Consider the following 15,116-nt stretch of genomic DNA (forward strand, 5'->3'; position numbering starts at 1 on the left):
TTGTTTTGAAGCCCTACCATTTTGTTGTTTTGCTGCTCACTATTGATATCTGTAAAAACCAGATTATTAATTTGACGATCATAAATGACTAATATATTATATAACTCCCATGTGTTGAAAACAATATTTTTCATTTTCACTAAATATTTAAGTCAACAGAAAGCGAACAAGACTAATATTTCATCTTCTTATAGTGAATCAACTTAACAGTCAACATAATATTTTCGCAAACGAAATCTTTCAAATGTAATTTTGTTTGATAGTACAACATCTGTCAAACGTATATATTAATGGAGATACAATTACGAAGCAATAATGTAATAACAACATTCTCCCACACATTTTAACCATAGAGAATTAAGTCCTTTTAACTTTCTTTAAACATTATTAGGCCTAGATAATCCGAGAATGGCTTTAATAATTAACATTCAATCAAAACTTTTAAATGTGTTGAGTTATAATATCGAGGTTACAAATCTTATACAAAATATAAGGAAAATACTGACGTTTAATATCAGAATTAGTAATATTTATTATTTAATATCATTGTTTATTTATTTAATATTTTTAATTAAAATAACTGGACGGGTTATCCTCTTTTAAAATAAATAACTCGCCAATTGAAAGATACATACATACATCTAAAACCGTGCTTATAAATGATTTGAGGTTTAAGGGCGGAATGGAAAAGTCAAAGTTGGCACCAGGTACGTCAGCAGGATCGAACCTTGGAATTGCAAGGCAAGCCCATTAATCCCGATGGAAATAACTCCTAAGTTTTGGGCTATCATGGAAAATCTTCCTAAATTTCATTTAGTAGTTTAAAGTACTTTATATACTGTATTTTTTATATGATATTTTAAATGAATCCCAATCAAATCACATTAATACTATTAACGGTTGAATATTATTACTGTTGGCTATTATCTGTCTATATTAACTTCTCCAACAAAACTCCGATACTGTTGAAATGTGTAATTACACTTAATTACACACACTGGATAGAGAGAGACTAGTAAAAAGAGATGTCTGTTATATGTTTCTTTAAACTAGGTCAGTTTACATGAAAGACCTGGATATTAAAATTAAAGATGGCAGTTAAAATCTTCCGAAAGACTAATTTCAGGAACACGTTTGAATGAAGGAAGGAAGAGGCTGGGAGATTGAGTCTTAAGTTTTCTCAAACTGTCTCATGTACCAGTAGTTGCCAACTTATATTGATTGTGTAACTGACAAAGCAATGATAGAAAATACTGTAAGAACTAACTCAAGTGACGCCCCTTTAGCACTTACTTTGGCCATCATTGAAATTAACTCTAATTAAAATTAAGTTATTTAAAACGAGTTTGTCTCTATGAATCACTATATAAATCAATGCCATTCATTTGGATTAGTTGCATGAGACAGTTCTGTAACGTACATATTTTTTGATATTCTTAAAGTTTGGTTTCCACTGGTTGTTGGACGCAACGCAACATAGACACAACGCGAGTTAGTTGACCAATCACAAGCGATAGTTTAGAAATCAAAAATCATTCATTTAAAATGGTTTTCCCTCAAAACGTGAAATTATAAGGATGAATAAAGTCTTTTAGTAAGTCATTAAAAAAATATTCACTTTCGCCGAAAAAAAAAACCAACACAAATTTCACAGATTTGACTTATAGCCTAAAAAGACAAGATAAAGGGGTATGGTACATAATATAACCAGACACCCATTTACTTCCAGACATGTACTATTTTTCCTTTTTGGTTATCTTAGGATATTTGATGGATCATTTATTTGTGTGTAAAAAAGAAACATTGTATTAGGCGCTATATAAGACTACCATTGTTATTATAATTATTATTTTATCATTTAACTATTTTGAATGTAACTATTATCTGACAATAAAATGTTCTATTCAATGATCACATTTGTAAAAAATCAAATACTTCTCTAAGTTTAATCTTTCTTAGGTTATTTACATTTAATCTATGTCAAGAGTTCAATAACAGTTATTATTTTACAATCAAAACCGTTTGTAAGTGTTCAACTTGATCATTCAATCCCAATTGTTCCTTCCGTCCACTGTTTTTCTTGATCCTTTCCAAACCTAGCGTTATCCCAACATCCCACGAACAAGCTGTAACGCTAGCCACTATTTAACACACCGTTGTTCTTATTACACCTGTAAAAACACTGATAGGAGCTTTGACGACAATTGGATTTAGATCAGATTAATATTTTAACCACAATTGCTTTTAATAGCAGTATCATTTTGAATTATCAAAATTAGAAATCGTTATTAATAGCTGGATGCCTGTAAGCTTAGGATCCCCATCGGTGTTTGTGAAAACATTATATGGTCTATTATTAATAATAATAGTACCTATTACAAACTAAACACTTAGGCCTATACAGTAGTTATAAACAGAAAATAATTTTGACCATTTTTGTCTGGAAACTTCCATTGTTCTCTGATCACTTTCTTGCATTTCTGTACGTTTTGGTTCACTATAAAAATAATCTTTAAAAAAAACCGAAATTATTGATGCTATCTTTACCCTAGAGTACCTATTACCAGGAAAGAGTTAATTTAACTAAACAGTTATACAGTATAGTTATAAACAGTAAATGAGTAACGGATTTTTTTCTGAAAGTCTAGAAACTTCAATTGTTCTCTAATCATTTTCTTGTTGCATTACTGTACGTTTTGGTTCAATATAAAAATAATATTTAAAAACCCCCAAATTATTCCGTATTATCTTTAGCCTAGAGTACCTATTATACAGTACAGTTATAAACAGTAAAATGATTAACGATTTTGAAATTTTTTTGTTTTAAAATGGAGGGATCTTTTCTGAAAGTATGGAAACTTCAATTGGTTTTTTTATCACTTTTTTGTTCTCTCCGAATTATTCCATATTATCATTAGCCATATGTGTTCTTCAAACGAGTTTAGTATAGTTTGGATAGGAATACTAGTTTTATTCAGAAACTAAAGAAAGTACAAGCTAAAAGTGAGAATATTCCGTAGAGATTGTTAAGTCGTTGACCGTATGTACAGTGTATTTAATATAACAACCCATGACGCATTAGACAAATTAATAATACTTTTAATAGAGCTATATACTACAAAAGCGATGTGCCTAGGTCAGTGGTCACTAAGATAAGTATTGTACCAAAAGTATGCCAATACGGTATTGTGAAACATACAATGTTGAGTGTTATTTAAAGTAAAGCAATCGATATTTTTTAAGACCCAATATTTAAACATAAAGAAATAAATAAACGGTTTAAGACAAGAAATATTTCGTAGTCCCAAAAATAAAATGATAAAATACAGAACTAAATGGTTTGGTGTATGATAATAATGAAATGCTGCTTCTTGATTCTTGATACGCGCAACGAGAGTATTTGACCAATCACAAGTGAAAGTTCGGATGGTCCATCGGGTTTGATTGGTCAAAATATAACGCCTTGCGCGTTATTGCGTTGCATCCATCCTATAGTGACAGTTCTTAAGCCGTTTTTATACTTTTATCGCGCAGATCACATGGTTTTCAAATCTTATTTTTAAATGTAATCCAACTTAATTTAGTAAAAACGAATTGTATTTAGTCAGCAAAAGGAATGTATTGTTGAATTTCCTGTAATATAAGAAAGTGGCCGTTTTCCTGTTTGTTTTGTTGTTTTTGATCCTTTAAAATGAAAGAGAAAAATAGAAAAGAAAAAGCAATTGATAACTTCCTTGAGAATTAATTCGAATTTTTTGACGTGTCATATTTGGTTTCCCAGCATCCTCTTCAGTTCGAGCATGATTTCGAACAAACTTTTAGATTTGCATCGACGATAAGCAAATTAGAAAATAATCACGTGTTTTGCGAACGTTAACAATATGACTGGACAGGATACATTTGCCCTTTTAAGATGAAAGGTCGCCGTACCTCGCAGCAACAGTCTACCACCAACGACAATAACTTTTAAAGTTTGGAAAAGTAATACTATAGAGGGCGGTAAACTGCAATCATTGTGATTACAGTGCAGTGCCACACTCCCCCTCTGATAAGCTTACTGAAAGTGTCAGAAAATCTTTTTGATTCACGAAGCCCGATATTCGTTCGGAGGCCTACTTGGTTTCAGAGTAGGGCCTACTGATACTTATATATATACAATAATACTGTTTTTTTGATAAATATGCTATATTAATTAATTAGTTATTACATTTAACCAAAAATTGAATCGTAAACAAAAATTATTTACCTGAAAAAATTGTAATTTAAAGCAAAAAGTAGTCAGTTTTGGTTAAATTTATTTATTTTTTGTCTTTTTATAAGTGAAACCATTAAATAATATTATTTATAATAATAGAAGTGAATAACTTGATTAAAACTACAAAATGGCCTATTCAAAGTCCGATTTTATTATCATTTTTTTGGGGGAAAATACATCTTTATTTAAAATGTGTTTCCAATATTGTAAAAATCAATTTAGTATATTTATTATTTTTCTGGAAATGACATAAAGTGGCCATGCTATATAGGCCATTCCTTATATAATTTATAACGTTGAAATGTAATTATTTAATAATTATTCTTATTCTTTATTTTTGTTTATGTAGGATTGGATGTCCAATAAACAATGACATTCAAACTAAATCTAAATTGATATAAACTGATATGAAACCTTTTTTTCATCAACGTTTTTTTTCAACAAGTTTATGGAACATAGGCTAATTGCGATGTACAGCGTTTTTGATAATGGTTCATTCCAAGAGTGCTATATCAAATGTGTAATGTTATGTAACTGTACTGATTGACATATATATAAATTCAAATTAACAGACTCTAACGGGCCTGATTTCTTCTTTTTCGAAGGATCGGAATTACTGAATTTTACGAGTTCCTAGGCCATTCTTCGCTACTCGTACCAGGATAGAAGCAAGTTGTTACCCGCCGAAAGGCGATGCCGCTCGGGACGTTGAAGTGCTATACGTTATAAGTTGGCCTTGTAAGTATACTTTATATATACTACTGTATACAATAACACTTTTAGATTGAAATCAATAATAATATCGAGAGAGTCATATTTTATTAACAGATCTCGCCGAAAAGGCCTAAGTTAAAAAAATATTGTTTTCACCTTAATAAAAATAGCCTACGAAAAAAATCTTTTATCGCTTTTTATCGTTTTTATTAAAATGAATTTCCCGCGTTTTTAATGAGTATTATTATTGAGACTATACCTCTATACAATAGCTAATAATGCCCACTTCCTGTCAATGACAAAAGAAAATTGTTAGGCCTATTGCTTTTAGTATAATATTTATATTATTATTTCATTAAGCACACTTCAGTTATATGCGCTTTATCAAATGTTTATAATTGACACTTAATAATAATTCGTATATTATAATTTACTAAACCGTCGTTTGTCTCTCATTTGCTTTATGTAATCGTAGTTTGTTAATACCAGCTATTTTAAAAATATTCATTTTATTTTAATCATCAATGAGGTAACCCTTCCAGTTTAGCCCAGTGGGCTATCAATATCATGATATTCAAAGGACCTCGTTTCAAGTATAAAAAATGGGAAAAAATAAGAACAGAACAACTGAAAATCTTGAACCTATGCCTACATAGAAATATTTTAGTCTCAAAGTTTCTGATTGTAAAGTTTCAAATTGACGTGAATAAATAAGAAACGGAAAATATAAACATTTTGCGACAGAAATCGGCAACACATAAAACATCTTATCGGGAAAAAAGTTACTAATGCATTAATTCCATCGCTTAAATTATTTTTTTATTTAAAAACAAGAACATAATGTTATTTCATTGTTTTTAAATGAAATTACATATTATGTTATTGTGTATTTATTATTGTTTAGGCTTATATTGATAAATTAAGTTAAATTGTAATATTCGTTTCGGATAATACAGTGTAGGCTACAGGTTGGTAACCTAAAAAAAAAAGTATGATCAAATAAAACTTTTAAAAAGAAAACCAATTTATGGCCTATATGGTACTCTATAACATACAAACACATTATTGAGTAAAATTAAGAAAATAATTTTACTCAGGCATTTCCCACAATTTCATGGCATAAATGCTTTTAATTTCTATAATTTTTTGAAGTACGATATAGGCCTCTATTATCAGTTCCAAAACACATCCTCCGTGACTGCGGATTGTGTCGAAACAACGAAACTTTTCACCGCGCTGCCTGCCTCAACAAAACTGATCATAATAACAACTTATATAACTGGACTATTATCAAACCTCACTTATTATTGCCGTATTATAGACCTATATATATATATAACCATGGAAAAAATATTTTAAGGTCTTGAATTTTCAATATTTATATAGATAATTTGTTTACCTTTTCGAAGAGGAATGGTATTCACACTCGATTTAAACACAAAACGTCAACATCCAGTATATTTTCATACAAATTGTACATCGTGTGTGTTTAAGGCCACTTCCAAGAAATACAATTAAATCTAATAAGTATTGGCCTAATTATTGACCAAATCTTACCATTTCAGAAGTTGAAATAACCAATTATACCCAGATTTTTTGTAACAGTTGATTATATTGATTAATAAAAACGATTTCAAAATCACGTTTGTCAAGCTTTAGGTAGGCCTGGACGTTCTATGCAGGAAAATAGTGTTTGTCTTGTCCTGGAGAGAGGTCAGGCCTGGCGGCCATCAAATAATTGAGTCTTTTAAATTATAGCGTATCATATGATTTTAAAACATTTGACGAATAAACGTATAAAATATGATATATTTTTAGTAATGATTGACGTGGCCATGGGCTATTGAAAGAAGTATACAATAACAGAATAGACTGGTTTCTTAAGCATCCTGTACTGTACTTTATGTTGGTGACTATTTTTAATCATAGGTTTATTGTAGCTATTTTAAGGTACATTAATTGGTTCTTTCTCTGCCAATTAATATGCTCTGTCGTACCCAAAACTATACCATTCTGATAAGTCTAATTGATATCATTATTTTGGACATTCCGCCGTTTAAAGATATTAGGCATTATTCACTTTTACCAAAGATTGACAATTATTTACCTGATAAACTGTAGTTTAAAGCAACAATATAGTCAAATTGTCTGTCAGATTTTTGGTTAAATTTAACCATTTATTTTGTCTTTTTAGAAGTTAAAATTATTTTTGTTAATGGCCTATATTCAAAGTCTGATTTATTAATATATAAATATATAAGTTTTGATTGTTCGATGCTGACTTTATAACTGTTACCTTGTAAGCTAGTTTGACTAAGTTTACTTTTCAAACATGTTTAGGATTTTTTGGTTTTAGAGAAAGTTGCGTGTCCATTATAATATGTTGCAACACCATGTCTCTTGTTCCGTTTATTTTTTTGCGTGTATTAAAAATGTTTATATTATAAAACAATAACTTAAACTTTTTGGAAAGTGGAGATTGGATGAGAGGTTTATTCACTTTTGTTTTAAAACAATGTGTGCTGACTGTTGTTTTTTTTATATCATTGAATGATTCCTTTGTATTATATTCAAAGTCTGATTTATTAATATTCATTTTTCATCTTTTAGTTTAGATTGTTCGATGCTGACTTTATAACTGTTACCTTGTAAGCTAGTTTGACTAAGTTTACTTTTCAAACATGTTTAGGGTTTTTTGGTCTTAGAGAAGTGGCAAGTTGCGTGTCCATTGTATGTTGCAGCATCATGTCTCTTGTTCAGTAAAATGTAAAATATTACACTTTTATGCATGGTAAATAACTCGAACAGTCCTCCTGGTTGACGACGACGACGAAGACCCACCGTTTATTTTGAAATATTAAAAATGTTTATATTAAAACAGTAACTTAAACTTTTTGGAAAGTGGAGATCGGATGAGAGGTTTATTCACTTTTGTTTGAAACAATGTTAATATGTGCTGACTGTTGTTTTTTTTATATCATTGAATAATTCCTTTGTATTAATTAAATGGTGTTTCATTGTAATTCGTAATAATAGACACTTTATCATTCTGCTCGATTATTAATTTTAGCTATATGTAACTTCCGGTTTTTCTAAAAATAACCTTGGGGGTATAGAGTACAACATGAATGACAAATCGTCCACTAAACATAGGTGTTCATGTCAAGGAAAGTTTTAATTACAATTGTCGTTAGCCTAGCATTCTCAGCATGAGAACACGGTAATTGCTACAGTAAATAGGCACGGGTAGCAGTAGGCATTGGTCTGACCGGCTCACTTTCATGTCGGCTTGCGGCGACCGGTTACTCCCGTCACTCGATAGGCATCAAGAACTAGTCCCGCTGATTGTGTCAATATAGAGGTGAGTGGCACAAGGCCTTGGTTTGCAGGTGTATAACAATTACGGTTTCATGTTTAGGCCTCGGTTACTCCAGCTGGAAATTGGCACAATCATGACCTGGCGAGTTTCTTCCAGCACAGGCAAAACTAATCTCTCATCAGATACAAGAATCCCCTGTTGTTACAATCGCAGGGGAAAATTAAGAAACCGTAGCAATGCTAATTCTAAAAATAAAGTTTTAGTGAGCCGTAATGAAGTCGACAAACTTACACAGCAACAAGGGACTGCTCCGATAGAGGTCGCATCTTGCAAGTCATTCGACTCAAAAATATATTTTGCTTGTCGCTTGCCAGTTTCCTACATTCATTTCGACAGCAGTTGATTCACGGAGGTATCCTCAGTGGTTTAGTGGCAAAGAAACACACATCTTTAATTAGAATCTTGCTTTTTCTTCAAATTTGCGTCAGAATGGTGTGACTGATGCGTTCAGAATCCCATACTAGACAAGTGGATAAAATAATACAAAATTATAATGGTTTACACACCAAACCGTTATAGTTTTAGTAAGTGGAGATATATTTTAAAAGTAAGATATATATGAGCTTAATACAGTTATTTACATACATTATTTTACCTCCCATAAATTGTAAGCGTTTCCAACAAATGCGCACTATCATAATATTAAAGTTTGTACAACATAGAACTATAGATGGCGCAGTTTATATTGCTACACACTGCGCCCCGTAGCAGCTTAACTAATACTTCCAGAGTCACAATTTGGTTCAATTTTAAAAAGAACCAGTAAGCTAAAGATTATTCACCGTTTTAAATTTAAATAGAAATAAAAAGTGTCAAATTGATGGTGGCTGCTGATTTTTGCAATACCGTGCAGATGCGCGACACACATAAAATAAAGTAGAACAGTTTAATGTATCGATCATTTAAAATCAAAAGTAATGGACAGTGTGGCTGTATGAATTACTGTACCTATATAACCATAATATTTGAGAGGTACAGAACATGGACCTTATACCCATATTTCATGGGAGTCCACGACCAAGTTTGGTGGTGCTCAGAAATGAGGGTCATTACATTACATGTCGCTTCTGTTTTTAAAGCCATTTTCATGTATTAACCTAACCTGTACGCGCATGCGCTCTTTGTCCTCAATGAAAAGATGGCGGTGTCAGGCGGAGACGCTGCTGAATTAAGGTACAAAATAGGCTCAATTGTCGGTTGTGTAACTTCCTTTGGGGACCATTTTGACGGAGAAGTGATGGCATACGATTCACAAAGTAACCTGATTGTTTTGAGTATCCTTTTGTGTGTAGATTTTTAGTTAAGCCTGATTGAAATCTACCGTGTTTAATATTTTAGCCGGTTGCGTATTTCATTCATCAACAGCCGACTCGAGTGCATCCATACAGCGTCTGATCCCCTTTGACAAGGCGGTCGAGGGAGGTCTAATTAACGTACTTTTTACATTAGAATGGCTATGTATTTATTAGTATTGTGTGTATTTTAATGTGCCGTATACATTCTGACTTTATCCACCATTTATTTGTGTTGATATTTAAATAATTAAAATGGTAAAATCAAACGGACCGATTTCTGACTGAATTCAAACAAATTAAAAACAAAGAGAAGGGCAGTGAGAATAATAATAATTCGTAAATTAAATTATGAATTGTGCCTAAAACTACACATATTTTTACCTCAATGCCCTTGCTGACTATGAATATATTGATTGATGAATTAAATTAAAATATTTCTGTTCTGACTGACTGTACTTGATAAATAATAATAATAAATATTCCTGGCCTAGACTAGCCTAGAGGCCTATTACCCTACTTTATTTCTCACTCTTTTTATAAGAAGTCTAGGCTACTGGACTGCTGTATGCATTGAGTTAATATTGGCACATTTGCACACTGCTGGTATAGCCTAGTTCTATTATTAACCTATTTATTTGCTTAATTAAAATACATATTGTGTGGCTTCTTCTTTAACTCTTCTTCTTCCCCAAGAAACCAAATCAACCAACGATAAACCAACCTTCAATATTCAATTTTTAAATGTAAAAAACCTAAAATCCATTGAGGTTCTTAAAGAAGCAACGGAGGTCCCGCCAGCCTTACCAGCTCTCAATCAAAACAAGGTGAGTAATTTATACATTGATACTTTTATAATACATGAATATTCATCTAAGACATGAATATTCATCTAATACATGAATATTTAATGTATTTAATCAGTATTAATTCCTCCAAGGTACCTGTCTGTTTATATACTCACTGTACCTTGTAAAGAATTAAATGGTATATGTATTCAAGAAGTGTAAATGTAGCTTCAAATTGTATGCCTTAAAAAAAAAACATTTTCTAGGCTCATTTTAATATTGTATTTAATCATGGCTAGAGACTATCGAAACATGTGTAGAGAAACGATTTTGTCGTTTTTATCCGATGTCTGTGAGTGGGAGAAAACAAACAGGAAACATAAGTTGAACTAGACATACATAATTTTGAAAAATTGTAAAATGTTCGGGAGTTTATCCAAAAAACAAATTTTCTTTATTTTACAGTTGATAAAAAGAGCAGAAGAAAGTATATTTGAGAAGAAAGAAGCAATTAAATGTCAAGAATTAGGTGTTCCTTCACATGCAATAAAGCTTTATCATACAATTAAAAAAACGTAAGTCATTTACACATAACAAGTATCATTGTGTCATACAGAAGGTAATAGATACCTTTATTATCATTAGTTGTTGTTCCTTAAATCACTTGTATTTATTGGTCGTGAACAATTTGTACTGTATGGTTGTAATAACTAGGTTAATAACCCTAGTAAACCATGTTTACTGAGTTAATAACCCTAACAAACCATGTTTATTAATATTACCCAGTGGCATAACGGCTATGAGTGCTCACTGGCTGAACAAAGGGGCCCCAAGCTTGTAGGGCGGGGAGGGAAAAAAGGCATTAAAATATGTCAAAAAAAGCTAAAAACACCAGAGGCCTCCACATTGGAGGGCCACTTAGTGTTCCTAAACCAGGGGGTTACACCACTGTTTTTAACCGTAGTACTCTACATGGTTTACTGCAAATACAGTGATATACTGCTGTCTTTTCGCTTTACTGTCTTGTCCTTCGGTTTGAATACTGTTAAGATATCATAAATTTATACTGTAGAGTGGTTAATGGGTTGCTTAAATCTTTCCTTAATTTTATTTACATAGCATCTCATACTGGCTTTTGAATCATATGCAACATTGTAGGTTGTGAGTTACCCTGTAAAATTCCAAGCAACAGGTTCATACAAATCAACTTACTATTAACCATTGTTTTTTGCTTCAGGTTACATTGTCGATGGCAACACAGAGATATGATTGTACTTGATTCAGTTATTATAGCGCCACCGTACACATTAGAAAGCTGTAGCAGTCAGGACGGGAAAGAGGGCAAAGATTTAGCACAAGTTAAAAAAATTGTAAGTATATTTATTCCTTTTGACAGTTTTTAATTTATCACCAAACATCTTACATTATGTTATATCGTGTTAGAATTACATCAATACTGTTACACTGTATTTATTCGAATAAATGAGGAGGCCTTTATTTTTTAGATGTAATATGGTCACATGTATAATCAAGTAAATATCCCCTAGATATAAAAAAAATACAACACAATTAATAGTAATAAAATACAGTAAAAATGCTTGATAAATTGTAGATCAAGCCAACCAATGTATTCTACTACAAATAGAAAAGTGTTGTATATATGCATGTGACAGGGGCGTTTATTCGAGGAAATAAATAAAGGCACTTGGCATTTATTCGAGTGGGGGGGGGGTGTTTATTCAAATTGATGTTCTATTGGGAGGTGGGGTGAGGGTGCGCGTTTATTCAAAGCGGGGCGTTTATTTCAATGAATACAGTATTGGGTTTTATTAAGTATTAAAAGGCAATATAAGTACTGTATACTGCAATTGCAAGTATTGCTTATACACAATATTTATGTTTCTATTTTGCTTTGGAACAATTTACTCCTTTTCACTAAGTCCATGAAAAACAAATATACTAATTGGAAAGTAAATTCTGATTCATGATTCTCACAAGTAACAGGAACAGAAATGTGTTCAGATCCACCCACATTCAAAGTCTTCCATCCTGCTTACAGTAATAGTTATGTTAAAGCCTTTTACCCAACCTAATTTCAACATAGCACCTGCCCTCTGATCCATCCAGGCACAGTCTGCTCGACTTCCTGAAAAAAAACTGTTACTTGTTTTCTTTACAGATTGAAAAACACATGCGAGATCAACAGACTAAGAGTGGTACTTAAACGAACCAGTAAACTCAGGTGAATAAAAAAACAAACAAAAAACAACAAAAAAAAGGTATCTTCCAAAGACAATGGCACGGTTACTGTGCCATATCTGGATTGTATTGTTAAATATCAGAATCTGTTGAAGCTGGTGTTTTTGAGGGGGAGTGTTTGCATGGTGCTATATTCGGGCCTATTTCATGATTGTTTAACTGAATGGTGTGCAATAGGCCTGGCCAGTTTACGCTCCACCCCTGAAATGCGTTCTACCCTCGGATATGCAAGACGGACCAAGAGGCTTTTGGTAATACAATGGTCGGAACTTGCTGACGTTATCGGCCCATGAAAACCATTGCTATGTGCAGTTTTTGACAATCTGGTTCTAAAAATCATTAATTAAAAATTGATAAACTTATGAATATTCATGAATACTATTACAATAATTATGAATATTTATAAAATGGAATGTCATATGTCATTGATAACAAATTAGCTATCTTACTGACACAGGGACATTCATAGAACTTTACAAAAAATATTGAAATAAACACTTATGAATATTTACAACTTTGAATAATTAATTTATGAATATTCATGAGTTGCTACTAGTAGCATGTACCCGTACAATGTGTAAAGCCGATTTTCCACTAGTCGAATTCATTCACGCGGATCAAAAGCGTCGGCTTATACGCATGCGTATTCATGTTTCCAAATCCTGCGACGAATTCTAGTTCTTTGAGTTCAAATTGTTTCTAATTTTTGCGAAGCGATAAATTGCGCAAACAATCAAAGCTCGAGAAATCGATCAAGACCAATCATGCGAATCGAAAAGCTCAACAGACGATTTTTTTTTTCTCTGCGAAACATTGGATTCGCGCGAACATCTTCGTCTAGTGGAAAACCGGCTTAATGCATGTATATTGATACAAGCAAGGTGTGTACAGTGTAGCCTCATTATTTATTGATGTATGGAGCGCAAAGAAGGTCACAATATGGAAGATACAACCTGGCAAAGGATTAAACTCAATGATTCCAGCTGCTATCAGCGCTGTGGCCGAGTTTTCCAGGTTATTATTTATTAAGTTTTATTTTTTTTCATTCCCGGTTTAAATGGATTGGTTTGTTAATTTACCAACATCTTTAAAATAGTCTTTGAAGGGAACATTCAAATGAAATGAATTTGAAAATAAAAACATTGAAATATACAAAAGGGTTATGAGATAAAAAATCTCAGATCAAAATAAAAGTGACATTTATATAGACACATTTGTCAAACATGTTTTATTGGTATGGTGTTCCATTTCGGTATTTCCGATGCATTCCCTTCCAATACGTTCTTTCATTATTCGTTGTTATCGTTTTTCGTTGTTGTTTTCCAGATACTTCTTTCCCATTATGCGTTATTTTGTTGTTTTCCAGATACGTTGCTTTTGCCTATTGCGTTATTTTATTGTTTTCTGGTGCGTTCATTTTCTTTTGTTGTTTCCCAGATACGTTATTTTTTCCTATTGCGTTATTTTATTGTTATCTCGATGCGTTCTTTTATTGTTCCCGATGTGTTCTTTTTATTAATATCCCGATGCGTTCTTTTATTGTTATTACTTCCTTTTTGGAAACGCATGGTGAACCGCAAACCTTACGCTGTTATTGTTATAAACAAGAGGCAAGCACAGTTTTGGATGCCATGGTGTAGATGTGTATTTCACGGAAACAAGCGGTGATTGTATCAAGTTAGTATGATGTCATCATATCTACGTTAATGTGATGTCATTATATCACATGACATATCAACCATGTTGATGTGACGTCATTATATCTTTGTAGTTGTGAAACCATTTTATGATTTTAATGCATCATTTAATTTCCATATGAATCCGGTTCGCTGGTCGTAGAAACTCCGTAATTATTTTATTCCGGCGCAGCGTTCGCATGTAGGCCTACGTTTTGTACAACTTACGTACGTCTCTATACTTGCACGATTTCTATCCGGGCTCATTGTAAAAACGTAGCTTTAATGGTTACAGGCCTAATGTAATAATCGTTCCTTTCGATAGTTAACCACGACATAACTATATTTTGTTTTTTAATTGAAAATTGTGACCATCTGATGCGATATGTCGTGACTTGTAATAATTAAGCGAAGTACATCCGTGGTCACACTAAGCCCGTCGCAGGCGCGGCCTAATTACTTATCCGCGGGGCAGCCGCATTAATTGACGTTTCTGGGCTGGATATGGCGAATTATAATTACTGTAGTCTATATAGGCCTTTATGTCTTTATTCGTATTGCTCTACAGTATTATACAACAGCAATGATCAGAATTGTAGTTGGGGAAGTTTGCGGGAGAAATTCTTCTTGCCCATTATTTAGAGACGTTTGTAACTATCTTTTGTATAACCAATGCAATCTAAAACAGGACGCTGAGCTCCTGAGACCAAAGGGTCTATCTGCGACACGATCACGCCCCTTAACAGCCCCGCG

At 32.4% G+C, this 15,116-nt stretch overlaps 1 protein-coding gene across 1 annotated transcript; it reads left to right on the forward strand.

The window, feature by feature from the left end:
• Positions 1–9,453: 9,453 nt before the first annotated feature.
• Positions 9,454–13,896, forward strand: LOC144839662 (protein LSM12 homolog A-like). The gene is made up of 5 exons (XM_078695118.1): positions 9,454–9,622; positions 10,337–10,467; positions 10,894–11,003; positions 11,666–11,798; positions 12,608–13,896. Exons 1-5 carry the CDS (start codon positions 9,487–9,489, stop codon positions 12,650–12,652), a joined length of 555 nt encoding a protein of 184 aa, XP_078551244.1. The 5' UTR covers positions 9,454–9,486; the 3' UTR covers positions 12,653–13,896.
• The last annotated feature ends 1,220 nt before the right edge of the window (positions 13,897–15,116 follow it).

This window comes from Antedon bifida, chromosome 4 (genome assembly GCF_963402885.1).
Source record: "Antedon bifida chromosome 4, ecAntBifi1.1, whole genome shotgun sequence".
Lineage (NCBI taxonomy): Eukaryota > Metazoa > Echinodermata > Crinoidea > Comatulida > Antedonidae > Antedon > Antedon bifida.

Bases quoted from the DNA above. Each gene is read 5' to 3' on its own strand.
- LOC144839662 (XM_078695118.1), top strand. From the start codon at position 9,487: ATGGCGGTGTCAGGCGGAGACGCTGCTGAATTAAGGTACAAAATAGGC. The intron at 10,468-10,893 runs GTGAGTAATTTA...TTTATTTTACAG, and splicing joins CAGCTCTCAATCAAAACAAG to TTGATAAAAAGAGCAGAAGA. The intron at 11,004-11,665 runs GTAAGTCATTTA...TTTTTGCTTCAG, and splicing joins TATCATACAATTAAAAAAAC to GTTACATTGTCGATGGCAAC.